The sequence below is a fragment of the Typopeltis vanoorti genome, chromosome 2, assembly GCF_054136105.1.
Source record: "Typopeltis vanoorti isolate ZY-2024b chromosome 2, IOZ_Tvanoo_1.0, whole genome shotgun sequence".
Classification (NCBI taxonomy): Eukaryota; Metazoa; Arthropoda; class Arachnida; order Uropygi; family Thelyphonidae; genus Typopeltis; species Typopeltis vanoorti.
Genome location: NC_143550.1, coordinates 97227498 through 97242951, shown reverse-complemented (window position 1 = coordinate 97242951; position 15454 = coordinate 97227498). Strand labels below are relative to the sequence as shown.

Here is a 15454-nt window from a genome sequence, read left to right as displayed (position 1 = left end):
AGACTGCAGGCAGTCATCAAGATCATTCCAGAAAACTGCTTTACTAGGTCATTGCAGCTGGTTTGTGAAGCATAAGCAGAGATAATGTTCATGTATGGTTGCTCACCAAGTGCTTAAAATTAGCTCATATTCAATGTTCCCAGGAAGGATGACAAATCTTTTCCATTATTACTATCATGAACAGTTCAATTACTATTCTGCCTTCAAACTCTTGAACTAACAAATAGGTCACCAGTGTGAATTCTGCACCACTGTGAAACCCATCATTGGACAGATGCCCTAGAAAAGTTTGGTGAATCTTAACACATTGCTCTTGATATCTCTATAGCATTTGACTATGTTTGCAGAATGACCTAATGTGCAAACTCACACAGTGTAATCACTTTTTGACTTCTCCACTTGGATTGTCAACTTCATCTCTGGTTTCTCATTATGTATGATTATGGATGGATCTTTATCCCCAAACTGTAATGCTTGGGTACCACAACAAATTCACTGCAAATTCTGTTTGAGTTTTATTGATGAATGATTGTACACTAAACTCTTTCTCATTTAACAAAACTAGTAAAACTTGAATCTTTAAAATAAATAAATATATATATCAATGGCGAATATTCCGGGTGTGCTAGGTGTGTGGTGCTCATCCACGAAATATTAGTATCACCCATATTATATTTTTGCATTTATTCCCGTTAAAGACTCTCCCCCAATTGTTTGCAGACTTCATGCGATTCCTAAAATTGAACACAATAAACTGTACTGATGCTTCATTGTCCTCTTCAGGAGGTTAATAAAGCATTAGCGCTTCATGAAGAAAGCACTTTTGGCCACGTAAACATTGCGTCACATTCATGTTAATAGCCCGGGTGTGCTTTCAAAATGCATACACTTTTGCGCCATTCGAAAAATGTAAAGAGGACACAGCGGCTCAAATTCTTAGCTTTCTAATATTTTTAAACCGCTGAGAAAGAGGGGCCAGGTGAGCTAAAATTTTGAGCTCACTCAGCACCTAGCGTCTGTGATTGGTTATTGTGTCAATCAATCGAATTGAACATTGTCACTTATCATGAGCTGAGTGCTTTTTGTATCTGATGTATATTACAAGCAGTTGTTATGCATGTTTTCTGGAACTGAAAATTTGAAAATGGATGTTAGGAGAAAAATCCTAATTGTTTTTTCTTTTGCTTGTGCATTATAGCATTGTTTAGGTTGCAAAGTTTTTTAACAGTATATTAGAGACATTTTTATTCTAGTCTTCGGAAACAACAGACAGAAAAAATATCTATTCCTGAATAAAAATAAATATTCTGTGTATTATAAGATGTTATAGATCAACAACAAAATACCAGCATATGTGAGATTGATAAGACAGAAGAACCGCTCATACTAAAATAAAAAAAAAACTAATGAATTTTGGATTCCCGAAAGTGTGGATAATTCTGATAATGATCGGATGTTATGACTGAGTCTCAATAAACAAAATAAAATTCTTGGAAAATGAAGCGAAATATACACAAACCAGAGAAATACACATAACATGTGCAACAAATTTTACGAGATGATTTGCTGCTCTATCAAATCATATTTATTCCTGCAATATTCTCTCTCTCTTCATAAGTTTTTTAATTATGCCATCATAAATTCACTTATTCGTGTTTAGAATTTATAGAATCGTGCTATTCGCTCTACCCAGCAACTTATAGGACACACATATCACAAATGATAATTATTCTTTACGATTAATGAAAGTGTTTCTACTCACACTTATTCTTTCCTATTTCCACATGTCTTATAAATGATGGTTCACATATTTTCATCTTTGAGTATTTCAATATCAACCAAATATAGCATTCTCCTTCATTGTTGTTTTCTAATAAATCCTAAAACGGATTGTTTCCCTCACTCTACGCAGAAGTATTCAAATTTATCCTGCAGTTAATTGCATTGGACCAATTAAGATGAGTGCTGATGTGCTGCACCCTCTCAAAACTTTCATACATTGCTAAAATGCAATCACACGGTTGCGGGCGTCTGTGGGTGGGGGGGACTTCCCCCTGGGATCGATTAATAAAATTCCACAAATTATAATCATAAAATTGATTGAGATATGTAATCTTACACTCTCGACCCTGGGAACTCTTTGTCTGTCTTAAAATTTTATTATGGGTTGGCCTGTGTCAGCCCACTGCGGGGTAGCCATAGAGCACGTGTTTTATTGCAGCAATAAAACACGTGTTCCTGTATTTGGTTCATCTTTTTCTGATTCGTGAACAGACCGGATAGTTTGCCCTCTGTGTTTGATTTGCCAAAGATATGGGAGGTGGATAAATTACAGCTGTAATTTATACTCTGAAATGCAGGAAATCCAACAAAATATTAGTAACTTAATAAATTGTTTAATTTATTAAGTAAATTGTTTAATAAATTATACAAAAAATATGTACACCAGAAAATTATGATTTTATTCTAGAGGATTCAAATATTTATTGTCCCAGTGCATATTGCACGGTTGTGATATGATGGCATAATGATAAATTTAATTATGTTATACGTGAAATATGTGGTTTCTGTTATGATGTTAAATATTTTGTTTCTGTAGGTTGTGCTGTAAGTGGTTTAATGGCTGACTCTCGTACCATGGTAGATAGAGCAAGAGTTGAAGCCCAGGTAATATTTTGCTATCTAAATTTATTCGTTGTAATAGCAAAAACATATGCAATTGATAATAAATTTAGTTTAATCCTTTATCCAAGTGTAAGCAAACAAAGTTTGCACCTGAAAATATCTTCAGGACTGGGGTAAGGTAGTGCAACACCAGGCAACTCCGAGCAAAGGTGGACCAAGCTCTCATCACTCCTTGTCTCAGTATCTCCCATAATGCAAAGCACATCTCCTTGCGGACATGTATACTACTGTGCATTAAGGGAAGCGCCACTACCCAGACCGGTTTCAACCTTTATTGAGGTCTCATCAGTGGGAGGCAGACCCAAACGTGGACATACTAAGCCAGAAGCAATAGGAGAGGTCATATTTATCTGTAGGAGTTGCCAACAGGTGTACCATTGTTTTATTGAATTACTCTGGATTTAGAGAAAGATGTTGAAAGTTTATTTTTCACTTGGTTAGACTATAATAAATTTAGTTTAATCCTTTATCCAAGTAAGCAAACAAAGTTTGCGCCTGAAAATATCTTCAGGACTGGGGTAAGGTAGTTCAACACCAGGCAACTACGAGACAAGGAGTGATGAGAGCTTGGTCCACCTTTGCTCGGAGTTGCCTGGTGTTGCACTACCTTACCCCAGTCCTGAAGATATTTTCAGGTGCAAACTTTGTTTGCTTACACTTGGATAAAGGATTAAACTAAATTTATTATAGTCTAACCAAGTGAAAAATAAACTTCCAATATATAATTGAGTTTTCAAAAAAAAAAAAAAAAAAAAGTTGAAAATATTCAAAGCATAATTTGCACTTTTCTATAGAAACATAAAAAAACTACTTGATATTTAGTATGCCCTAAATCAGTGGTTCTCAAACTGGGTGCTGCGAGATTTTGAATCGTTTATTTGAAAAAAGCAAAATATTCAATTGCCACAAATAACTAAATCAAAAAAAATATATATATATATTTTGATTTTAATGGATGAAACATATATAAAAATTATCATTTTTTGTATTACTCTTATATTATATCGTGGGATTTCATTAGATCACTGTGTGTCGTAGTAACTAGATATGTGACGGTACATAAATACTGGAGAAAATGAACTAATGAATGGTTAGTTGTCCTGCTGTCTGTTTTAGTATTTCTCTGTTCAGAGTGACAAGTATTATACGTAATCATTTCCCCTAAACAAAAATCATGAGTCTTTTGTCATCGGTGAGAATAAATGAAGTATGATATTAAAGTCGTTGAATTCAGTGAGTAGAGGTTTTTCTTATTGTTATATATTCCAACTATAACGAGAGACATCGTAAACAAATGTTTTTCCTTTTTCCATCCGGAAAAAAAATTATTTACTTGACATAAATTTTAAAATATTAAAGTTACATTTGCCCTTCAAAATCATGAATAATTTTTTCTTTAAATAAGAAGAAGTGAAGATTCTGACGATCAAGAAATGTCTACTTGTAGCAGAGCTAACGAACCAATTCGCACTAATAAATTATCAAAAACTGGTACTTGCATTAATGAAGATTTGACTATTTTTAACGTTCAGCAACAAAAAAGCACTAATGAAACAACAGAAACAGAAAGAATAAGTTCATGTAAAAAGGGAACAATGAAAAAGAATGTAAAAACTCGTTTATATCAAGAGAGCTATCTAAAAATGGGATTTACGTGGTGTGGTGATAAATTAATTCCCAGACCTAAGTGTATTTTGTGTGGTTTGGTTCTATCAAATGAGGCTATGGTTCCTAGCAAATTATTGTGACATTTCTCCACAAAACATGACAACTTGTCGAATAAAAATCCTGAATATTTCAAAGAGTTAATAAGATTACAAGAAAAACAAAGTAAAAGTTTTGTAAGAAAGTTTACAATTTCTGACCGAGTTCAAGAAGCAAGTTATTTAGTCGCTGAAATAATTGCGAAGGAAATGAAGCCTGATACTATCGGCGAAACCTTGATTCATCCGGCTTGTTCAGCAATTGCGAGAACAATTTTTGGTATTGAGGCAGAAGAAGAAATAAAGAAGATTCCATTATCAAATGATACTATGAGCAGACATATTAATGATCTGTCAGTCGATATTGAAAAGTTAGTTATAACCAAAATAATTGAATCAAAATTTTTCAGTTTGCAATTAGATGAGTCAACTGATGTCGGTGGTAAAGCACGCTTACTTGTTTTTACTCGATTCATTGAAGATGATAAAATTATTGAAGAATTTCTATGCGGCAAGGAATTCGAAAAAAGTACGACAGGAAAAGATGTTTTTGATACAATGAACACATATTTTAATACAAATGGTCTATCTTGGAAAACTTGTGTGGGTATATGTACAGATGGTGCACATTCTATGGTTGGAATTACAAAAGGGTTTGTTTCCTTTGCCAGAAAGAAAATGAGAACATTATAACAACTGATTGCTTCATTCATTGTGAATCATTGGTGGCAAAGACAATAAATAGGCTTCGAATTAAAAAGTGTATTAGAAGAAATCATTCAGATGGTTAATTATATCAAGGCCAGACCATTAAAATCTAGAATATTTGCAGGACTATGTGAAGAGATGCAATCTCATTACAAGAATCTTCTTCTTCATACCGAAGTAAGATGGTTTTCAAAAGGTCGCGTATTGGATTGTTTTTTTTTTTTTTTTTTTTGAACTTAAAGAAGAAATATTAATGTTTTTCCAAAATGAAGACAAACCAGAATTCTATAAATTATTACAAGATGATTTTTGGTGTTCCAAACTAGCCTATTTAACTGACATATTCGATCATCTGAACCAGCTATACTCCAACATGCAAGGAAGAAATGAGAATATTTTGACATCTACAGATAAAATTAAAACTTTTAAAAATAAAATAAAAATGTGGAAGATAAAATTAAGCACCAACAATGTAGAAATGTTCCTTAAAGTTGCCTCCAGGAAATGTAAGAACACTGATCTGCAAAAGCTTATTTACAGTCATTTAACATCGTTAGAAGAAAAAATTGACCATTATTTTCCAGACGTTTCAGTCAATTTATACGATTGGATTCGAAATCCATTTGTAAAGTCAACATCAGCAATGAGTGAGTTAAGTCGAAGCCGAAGAATTAACTGATATAAGTAACGATCGTACATTGAGATTGAAGCATTCAGCAATGTGTCTGAATTCATTTTGGATAACAACTATGAAGGAGTACCGCAATATAGGATTCAAAACACTTAACATCTTATTGCAATTTTCTACATCTTATTTGTGTGAACTGGGTTTTTCTGTACTTGTAAATATTAAAACAAAGAAGAGAGAAAGACTAAAGGCCCTTGAAAATGAGATGAGAATATGTCTCTCAAAAACAAGGCCTAATATCAAAGAAATATGTAAACAACACCAGGCACATATTTCACATTAAGTTCATATTTTATTATCTGAACCTTTATAATAGCTTTTGTTTTGTATGTTTTGGGGTTGTTTGAAAATAAACCAATTTAGTTTAAATAAAATCGGTTTTCTTTTAAACACGCTTTCCTTCATATCTTTAGTATCTGTAATATCAATTTATTTATGAGTTATATATGTGAGTCTTTCAGAATCAATTAATCCGCACTTTACTCTATAAAAAGCAAATAATATAGAGGTGCCGTGAAATTTATTTATTGATTTTAGTGTGCCGCTAGACAAAAAAGTTTGAGAACCACTGCCCCTAAATTAATCTTCTTCACCTTATTATCAACAGTTATTTATATTCATGTGGTATTTCTGAAATTCCTGAGCTATAATAACCTCCTAATAAATTCCTGTATTATATTATCCTCTCCTTTTCTGTTAATGCTTGTTATATTAATAGCACATCTTCACTTGGTTTGAGATTGACTGAAAATTTTTCAGTAGTTTGCTGCTTACCTAGTTCCAATATGACAACAGTCGAGGCTTTTCTTTTAACTAGGTGATGCTCCAATCTGCATAGTATTTGATTTTACTGTACCATCATAACATATATGTGTACTTTAAAATAATACAAAATGTAGTTTAATTAGCTAAGTCCCAAATTGCCTTTCTACCATCATTTTCTATCTACCTGAGAAGGTGAGGATTTTATATCATCATTAAATTACTGAAATGTATACGCAGGTGTGTACAGAATATGATCATAATACATGATCAAGTTTACATTATTATTAACCTCCTATCAAAATTTTCCTCTGAACCTGTGTAAATTGTGTACTATTCATATGTGTAAAAGACAATTTGAGTTCCTTTTGTTTTAATATGATAGTTATTAAATTTATTTCTGAAAGTTTGCATGGTGATATGATAGCACCTTGATACTCCTTGTTTTCTCATATTTTCATCATCATCATCAAATTCCTGTTTTTGTCAGGATTCAAGTATTATCATCTTTTATACTTCATTCATTTAAGGCACTTATAACTGCATCAAACCACTTAGATATTGGTCTTTCTTGGACCTTATTGCTCTGGTTATACATTGTTTGATAACAATGTCAAGTTCCTTCCTAATATCTTCATTTATTAACATGATGCTGCCATTGATACTATTTGTTCACCCTCCTAATTTTTTTTCAAAATTCTTATATTTGTTGTCAACCAATTTATTTATAAACTGACTCTCACATCTGTAAGTTAAATGGTTAAATGTTGTCTTGTACATTACTAGTTCACTGTTTTAGCTTTTTTTTTTATGTTGGGCCCATATACAAGAGGTTTGCTAGTCAACTTATAGTACTTTAGTACCATATATGGGTAGTGGGATGGGAAAGGAGAAACTTGTTAACATTCAATTTAAAATCCTGTATATTGTATTGGGAAATACATCAAGAGGAAGACTGTTCCACAGTACAGCAGTAGCAGGGATGGAGGAGGAAAAGAAACCTGTTCTGTGGGTTTCAAGGTGTACTGTGAAAGGATGTTGGGCAGCAGCTGTACGTGTTCCAATGGGCTTGCAGAGTGCGGGAATTATTGTGCTATTTCAGATGAACATGGCAATATTTATAGAATACACAAATTGCAGAGACTAAACGTCTATATGAAAAACATCTAATGTCTCTTTTATTCCCATACCATCTTCCTTTTTCATGTTAGACGGTGACTTTTCACAGCCAGGTAACTTGTCTTCTCTGAAACCTGATTACTACCTATGATAAAGCATTTAATCCTATCTGCACGGTCTCCTATGACAGTAAATTGTGTACTATTCATATGTGTAAAAGACAATTTGAGTTCCTTTTGTTTTAATATGATAGTTATTAAATTTATTTCTGAAAGTTTGCATGGTGATATGACAGCACCTTGATACTCCTTGTTTTCTCATATTTTCATCATCATCATCAAATTCCTGCCATGTACCCTCAAAGGGTGTACAGAATATAATAGTACTACATGAAAAAAATTACATCATTACTAACTTCCTATCTACAATTTTCCTCCAAATCAGTCTGTTACTTGTCAAGACTCCAACACTATCAGATCTTATATTTCTATCGTCTAAGGCACTTTGTACCGTATCAATCCACGTATATCTTGGTCTACCTCTGGGTCGTTTTGTGCCAACCTGGCAGAGAACACTTGTTTTGCTGATCTTTCTTCGCCCATTCTGTTTAAGTGACCATACCACCTGAGATTAGCTCTGCTAACGCATTCCTGGATGTTGACAATGCCAAGTTCTTTCCTAATATCCTCATTTTTAATATGATATTGCCATTGATGCCATCTGTTCATGCCTATGATCTTTCTCAGGACTCTCATATCTGCGGTCTCAAGTCTTTGGTCAAGTCTTTTACTTCTGACCCAGCTCTCAGATCCATAAGTTAAAACTGGTTTGAACACTGTCTTTGAACTGGTTTGAACTAATTTAGTGTTCTGACTAATTTCTCTCTTATTCCATATGAATTTATTCAATTGTCTTCTACCATACCAGCTTTTGTTGATTCTGTTGTCTATTTCCATATTTAATTTACCATCTTCACTAAAAATCGTGCTTAAGTAGCTGAAATGTTTTAGTTGTTCCACAGGTTCTCCGTTCACAATGCAGTTGACATTTTCAACGATTCTCACTATTTCCATTGTGTTTGTCTTTTTATTGCTGACCTTCATACCATATCTATTACAACAGCTATTCAATTTAGTCAGAGAATCTTGCAGACTTGTAGCGGATTTATTTAGAAGTATAACACATTCCGCATAAAGCAAAGAGCTGATATTAACATCTCCAATTTTGATATCATGTTTAATACCACTTTCCTTCATAATGTGATCCATATAGATAATGTACATCCTTGTCTCACACCAGATTTAACATTAAACCATCTTCCTGTACTTCCTTCAATTCTAACTGCTGACTTACAACTCAAATAAAGACTAAATATTGCTTGATATAATGCCCCATTGACACCATATAACTGCAGCGTATTGAATAGCTTCTCTCTTGGCACCTTGTCATATGCCTTTTCCAAATTAACAAAACTTAAATACAGATCTCTGTTATATTCCCATGCTTTCTCGACTATTTGTCGTAAAGTGAAGAACTGATCCTGACAGCCTCTATTTTTCCTGAATCCAGCTTGTTCTTCACCAAGCTTTTCTTCCACAATTCTTCTCAACTGTTTCTCAAGTATACTTGCATAGATCTTGCAGGAACACTCAGTAAGGAAATACCTCTGTAATTCTCACATTCAGTTTTATTATGGGAGCTCTACTCCAATCATCGGTAATTTGTCCCTCTGTCCAGGTTTTCTGAACTATGCAGTGCAGCCACTGTAAGACTCTTATACCACCATACTTCAGCATTTCTGGTCGAATATCATCTACTCCTGCTGCCTTTTCACATTTCAAGCCTTTGATGGCTTTTTCTACTTCAAGTATGGATATGTATTCCTGACTGCATGCCTGGTCAGTGTTTTTTACCACTGTGCTGTCATCATGCGTGTTTCATTTAGCAGTTTTTTAAAGTAATTATTCCATACTTCAAGGATATCTTTTTCTCCCTTTTTCATGTCACCTTTATCATCTCTAACTCCTTGTACAGCACTCTTTCCTCCATTCCTAAGCTGCTTCAACAACATCCAGAATATTTTACCATCTTCTTGATATTTATTTTTTATATTCTTGCCAAAGTCCTCCCATGACTTTTGTTTAGCTAGTTTTACACAGTGTTTAGCATTCTTGCATTTGTCTCTGTATTCTCTAAGAGCACAAGCTGACTTATTTGACAGGAACTTTTGATATGCTTTCTTCTTTTCCTTCACAGCCTCTCTAACTTCCTGCATCCACTATGGTGTTCTAATTTTTCTGTCCTTGCTGACAACTTCACCACACCTCTCTAGCTGAATCAATCAGGACTTTCTTCAAGACTTGGCACTGAATCTCCAAGGTTTGATTCCTGTTCTCAAACTCTTTCATTTTTTCTTCAATAATCTTTGTGTATTTTAGTCTACAGTTCACATCTTAGAGCTGCTCAACTTTTATTCGCTTTAAAACTTTCTTACATGTTATTCTTTTCGATATGAAATTCAATTTTATCCTGCTCAAGACTAAATAGTGATCACTTCTAATTTCAAATCCTCTGTACACTGTGGTGTCCTGCACCAGGGAGAAAACATCACTATCAACAATAACATAGTCAATGAGACTTTTCTTTTTCCTTGTCTCTTCTCTCCATGTGAATTTGTGCACATTTTTATGTTGGAACATGGTGTTAGTAATAACCAGTCCATGTCCTGAGCAGAAATCCAACAGATATTTGCCATTATTAGCTTTGCTCTTTTCCCCAAATTTTCCCAAAATATTTTTGTATGGCTCACAATCATTTCCTATGCTCCTATTTAGATCCCCAACAAGGACCAACTTTTCCTTTTTCATTGTGTCAGTTGCTTTTTCTAAAGCCTTAAAAAAATTCCTCCACTTCTACCTTAGTAGAACCTTCTGTGGGACCATAGGCACAAATAAGTCTCATTGTCCAATTCCCCATTCTCATATTTGCCCACATTACTCTACTTGAGACTGACTGCCATTCAAGAAGATTAGCCTCGTATTTTGTGTTGAATACTATGGCTACTCCTTCTTTTCCTTGATTGTCATTGCCTGAATATAACATTTTGTATTTATTGCTCAGAAAGATCTCACCAGTTTTGGTCTTTTTTGTTTCAGTCACCCCTATTATGTCGATCTGGTACTTATCTAATTCCTCAGCTAGCTCCATTTCTTTGCCATTCAGGCTTCTTATGTTGATAGTACCGATCTTTAACTCTGGTGATGTTGAGTTGGGGTTTGTTTTCAGATTTGTTCCAGTAGCTGACTTTTCGCTGTTCGCCATGGTTCCCTGGTGAAAACAACAGGGGCCTTGTTTAACCGGGCGATGCCCCGGCCGGCATGTAATTTTGTCATGTCGTATCATCATTTTTTATTTTGGTTTAACCAATAAGAATACAATTTGGTCAGCTAAATCCCAAATTGCTAGCCCATTCTCGTTCGTTCAGTATCCAAGTAGGTACCCATCGGGGTGCACCACAAGAAGGTGAGGATTGGACATTAGGTCAGAAGCCCTGGTCGGGTCTACGCATTCCTTGAAAGGCTATGTGGAGGTCTCCTCTCAGTTATACAGCTTTTGCCTAAATCCATCTTGTTCCTTGACTTCTTAAATTTTTTTTCTCAATTAATCCTGTTTAAATCTTCTTCTCTGGAACCTTTAGTAAAAATTCCTCTATTCTCACATTTGTTTTTATTTTTCCTTTTATAAATTGTGACTTAGAGATCTCTACACTAATTTTATGTGATTTGGCCTTGTGACTTAGCATTATGACTTATGCATCATAGTCACGATAAAGCTTGTAAATATATACTGGTTATTTCGCGTGGAATGAAAAGGAGTGATCCATGCATTCACTCCCTTTCCACCTTTTGGCCAAAATCTTTAGGATGTTTCAAATTAAAGTACCCCTTATTCAGAGTAATCTGTAGAGAAAACTAGTAGACAAAATGCCCTCAGACTTGGTGGGTACCTTAACCAGATTATGGTAAAGTGATTTTGAAAATAAAAAAAATTACTTAAAAAAAATCACTCATTGGGGAAATATGGTCCTATGAGTGAGAAGAGATGGTGAATTTTTGCAATATAGTGTGAGCCGTAAGGCTGTATAAATGAAGTAGTGCAACAGAAATGGAGAAAATACATCAGCAGCACTTTGCAAGTACCGGTAAGATGCCTAAAGACTTTGTGAATAAAGCCTAATTGACACTAAATGCAGTGTGATGCATGGTTTGTTGATTTGAAGAGACAGGAAGTTTGATAACCCAACTAGGAAGAGGGTTTAAATCCAAAATTCCTCAATTGACTGAAGATGTTGCAGCTGCAGTTGTTGAGCAGTCAAATGCATGTGCTATTCGTATGGCAAAAATAAAACGATTAGTTTGATATACACAGTGCTATGGAGAGCTTTCTATAAAACATTGTAATGCTACCTGTTTACACTCAGCCACAGCAAAGAGTTGCAAAAGGTAGATGCCAGCATCCAAGAAACATTCACGTTTACATTTCTGGTATGCATTTAGGCAGAGGAGGAATGGCCTTGGAACATCCTATGGAGTGATGAAGTGCATTTTTCATGTTTGTGAAACAGAAAGCACTCAACAGTGCCACGTCTGGGCTATAGAGAATCCCTGTGCATTTCAACAAGTTCCCTTGCATTTGCTAAAAGTCACAATATGAAAGGATTTATGGCCAAATTCATTATCAGGCCATTTTTCTTTCAAGAAATCCATCAAACCAACATGTTGAGCAGTTTCATCATCCTGCAACTGCAACAAAGAAAGTGCCTAAAAACAATGGTGCTGATGCAAGATGGAGCACCTCCCCACATGGGATGTGAAGTTCAACAATTATTGCATCAGCATTTCACTGAAGACATTCACCATGCCTTATCCCCTGTGAATTTTGGCTTTGGGGTTAACACAAAAGCATGGTGTATCAAGGTAGAGTTCTTCACATGCAGGTTTGAAAGGCAAAATTGCACATCATGTGCAAAACCTTTCTACAGATCATGTGCTTTCTGCTGTACACAATGCTGTATGAGCTATTATACAGTATCTATTGGTTCCTTACAAAGACCAACATATCAAACGTCACCTCCATTTATCCTCTGGGTCTCTTTAACATCTTCTTGCCACATGTCAGCTCTGTAATATATATATACTTATATCATTTTGTATTTTATGAAGGTAGCAAAATGAATAACTTTGTTTCTCATTGACTGAATCATTTCACAATCGCATACCATCTGGGTTCACATTAATGTAATTTTCTCCTGTTCACAGTGCCATACTTCCTCTATCAGTCATTTTTGATCTTTTTTTGTCAGCACCTCTTCTCCATGATCTGGTTAGGATAATCATCAAGTTTGAGGATATTTTGTCTACTGGTTCTCTACAGATTGCTCTGAATTGGAGTATTTTAATTTGAAAACCAAGCACTCAACATATCTAACTCAAAGACTTGATTTGGCTATGCTATTTAGATGATGTATTTGCTTTTTTGGCCTCGTGGTTCAGAGCCTCTGGAGTTCAGACAGTTTTGAAGATGCCCTTTGGTTGGTAAAACCTGAGTTTGAATCCTGTCTAGGGTGTGAAGAACCTTTTTCAGGACTTTTTCAATTGAAGATGAGTTTGTCAGTCTCATACAGAGGTTACAAGTCTTTTATTCCACAAACTGGCCATAAGGATACATTCAATTAACAGACATAATACACTGGCCTCATAGCTTGAGTTACTTTAGCCATAAATGAAATAACCACATAGTCCAGACATAGATACATTTTTAGTGGTTATTTAAAATAACCAACATTGCAAAGTTCACCTAAAAAAAAAAAGAAGAAAATAACCATTTTGGTCTTCTGAGCATTAGTCACATTCCTTCCTGATGGTTCATTATCTTTTTCTGTTAATGTAAAGCCTACACACACACACATACTGGAAGGTATTTACATACTCACACCATCATCCATCCCAACAGGATGATATACCAAAAACAATAACACACACAGACCAGAGCTATCTGTTCCAGTGATATTGCTCTTACCACTGAACATCAACTTTGCCACACTCTTTAGCCTATGGCTATAAGCTAGAAAATAAAAATAATAAAATACTGAATGCCCATAAATCCCCTCATTATCATCATCTGTTCATTGGGCATCCACAGATTCTGTATGGCCACTCTGATGCTCGGTGATGTGCCACACCAGTCCTTGCCATATAGTCCTGTTGTATGCTTGTCTGGAGGCTTCAGCTCTGAAGATCAGTCGCTCCACACCCACACACCATCGATCCATCTCATTGACGGTCTACCCCCCCCCCCCCTTCCTCTTTTCCCAGGAACTTTACCTTCTGTTACTGTTCTGAGAAGTCCTCCTTCCATCCTTTCTATGTGTCCAAAATATTTTAACTTCTTCTGTCAATATCCTTAAGGAGCCTTAAAGTTCAACTGATCTTTTCTGACACTCATTTATTTGTATGACTTTCGGTATATGACTTACATGTTACAGTAACCGCCTTCTGTAACACCACATCTCGAAAGCAGCTATCCTTTTCTTATCTGACTTCTGTAGGTTCTAAGTCTCACATCCATAAGTTGCTGTTGGCAAAACAGCTGCATCCAAAATCCTCAACTTTGTTCCCATGGAGATAGATCCATCCTTCTGGATTTTAGATAAGTCTGTGACTCTTGTTTTAGCCATTCTTAATCTTCTAAATCCCCCTTCCTTCCTTGCCCTAATAATAATAATAATACACAAGACCATATCAAAAGTTGCTATCATACATTCAGGGTTCATCCAAAAAAAGATATGTAGAGTGCTTAATAAATATCAGCTCCTCACCACATTAAAGCCATATATCAAATTGGCAACTCTCATCCATTCACCCAAGGACAAACTCTCTCTTTTATCACATCCAGGAGTGCACGATGTACTTGTGATGATTTACTATTGATAGACAGGGAGAACTGTTTATATCCACCTTGGAGAACATAAAAAATTCATTCATCACCATCAGCTAGCTGTGACTAGCAGACCATGTCTTGGACACTCCTTCACATGGAATTAGATGGAAGATAACAAAAGTACTAATAGACAAATCAGAGACTGTTTTTGGAATCAGCAGCAGCTTTAGAACATTCCCAAACAAGTATGGCTGTATCAGTTTACTGAAACTTTGGTAGTCATTTTAAGATCAAATTATTACTTGATAACCTCTGTTATCCAACAATAGGTTGTTGCTGGGGTTCTAGAAATTCACTTGACACAGGCAAGTTATGAGACAGAGGTGGCAAGTGAATTTTTGGCCTCATTCTAAATGTATTCAAAAATTTTTTTTTCCCATGAAATTTAACTTAAAAAAAAACATAATCTCATTTGCTGTTGAGTTATTTGATTATGGTTTGCTGTCAATGAATTTATTATTATCATCATCACATCATCCGTATAATACAAGGAGCTGAGATTAACATTTCCAATTTTGATATCAGGTTTAATATCACTTTCCTTCATAATGTGATCCATATAGATAATGAATAACAAAGAGGATAATGACATCCATGTCTGACACCAGATTTAACATTAAACCATCTTCCTGTACTTCAATTCTAACTGCTGATCTACAACTTAAAGACTAAGTATTGCTTGATATAATTCCCCATTAATACCATACAACTGTAGTAGTAGAAAACTATTACTACTATTTCATTACAAAAGAAGTAGTGAAATCCACATATGACAACAAGGTACAGTGGG

At 34.9% G+C, this 15454-nt stretch overlaps 1 protein-coding gene across 2 annotated transcripts in view; it reads left to right on the top strand.

Annotated features, from left to right (window-relative positions):
• Prosalpha5 (proteasome alpha5 subunit) overlaps positions 1–15454 on the top strand; it is a 159980-nt gene that overhangs the window by 61352 nt on the left and 83174 nt on the right. For both annotated transcript variants that reach the window (XM_090406961.1, XM_090406967.1), the window contains exon 4: positions 2600–2667. In XM_090406961.1, coding sequence (XP_090263087.1) covers positions 2600–2667 — 68 coding nt within the window. The remainder of the gene's footprint in view (positions 1–2599; positions 2668–15454) is intronic.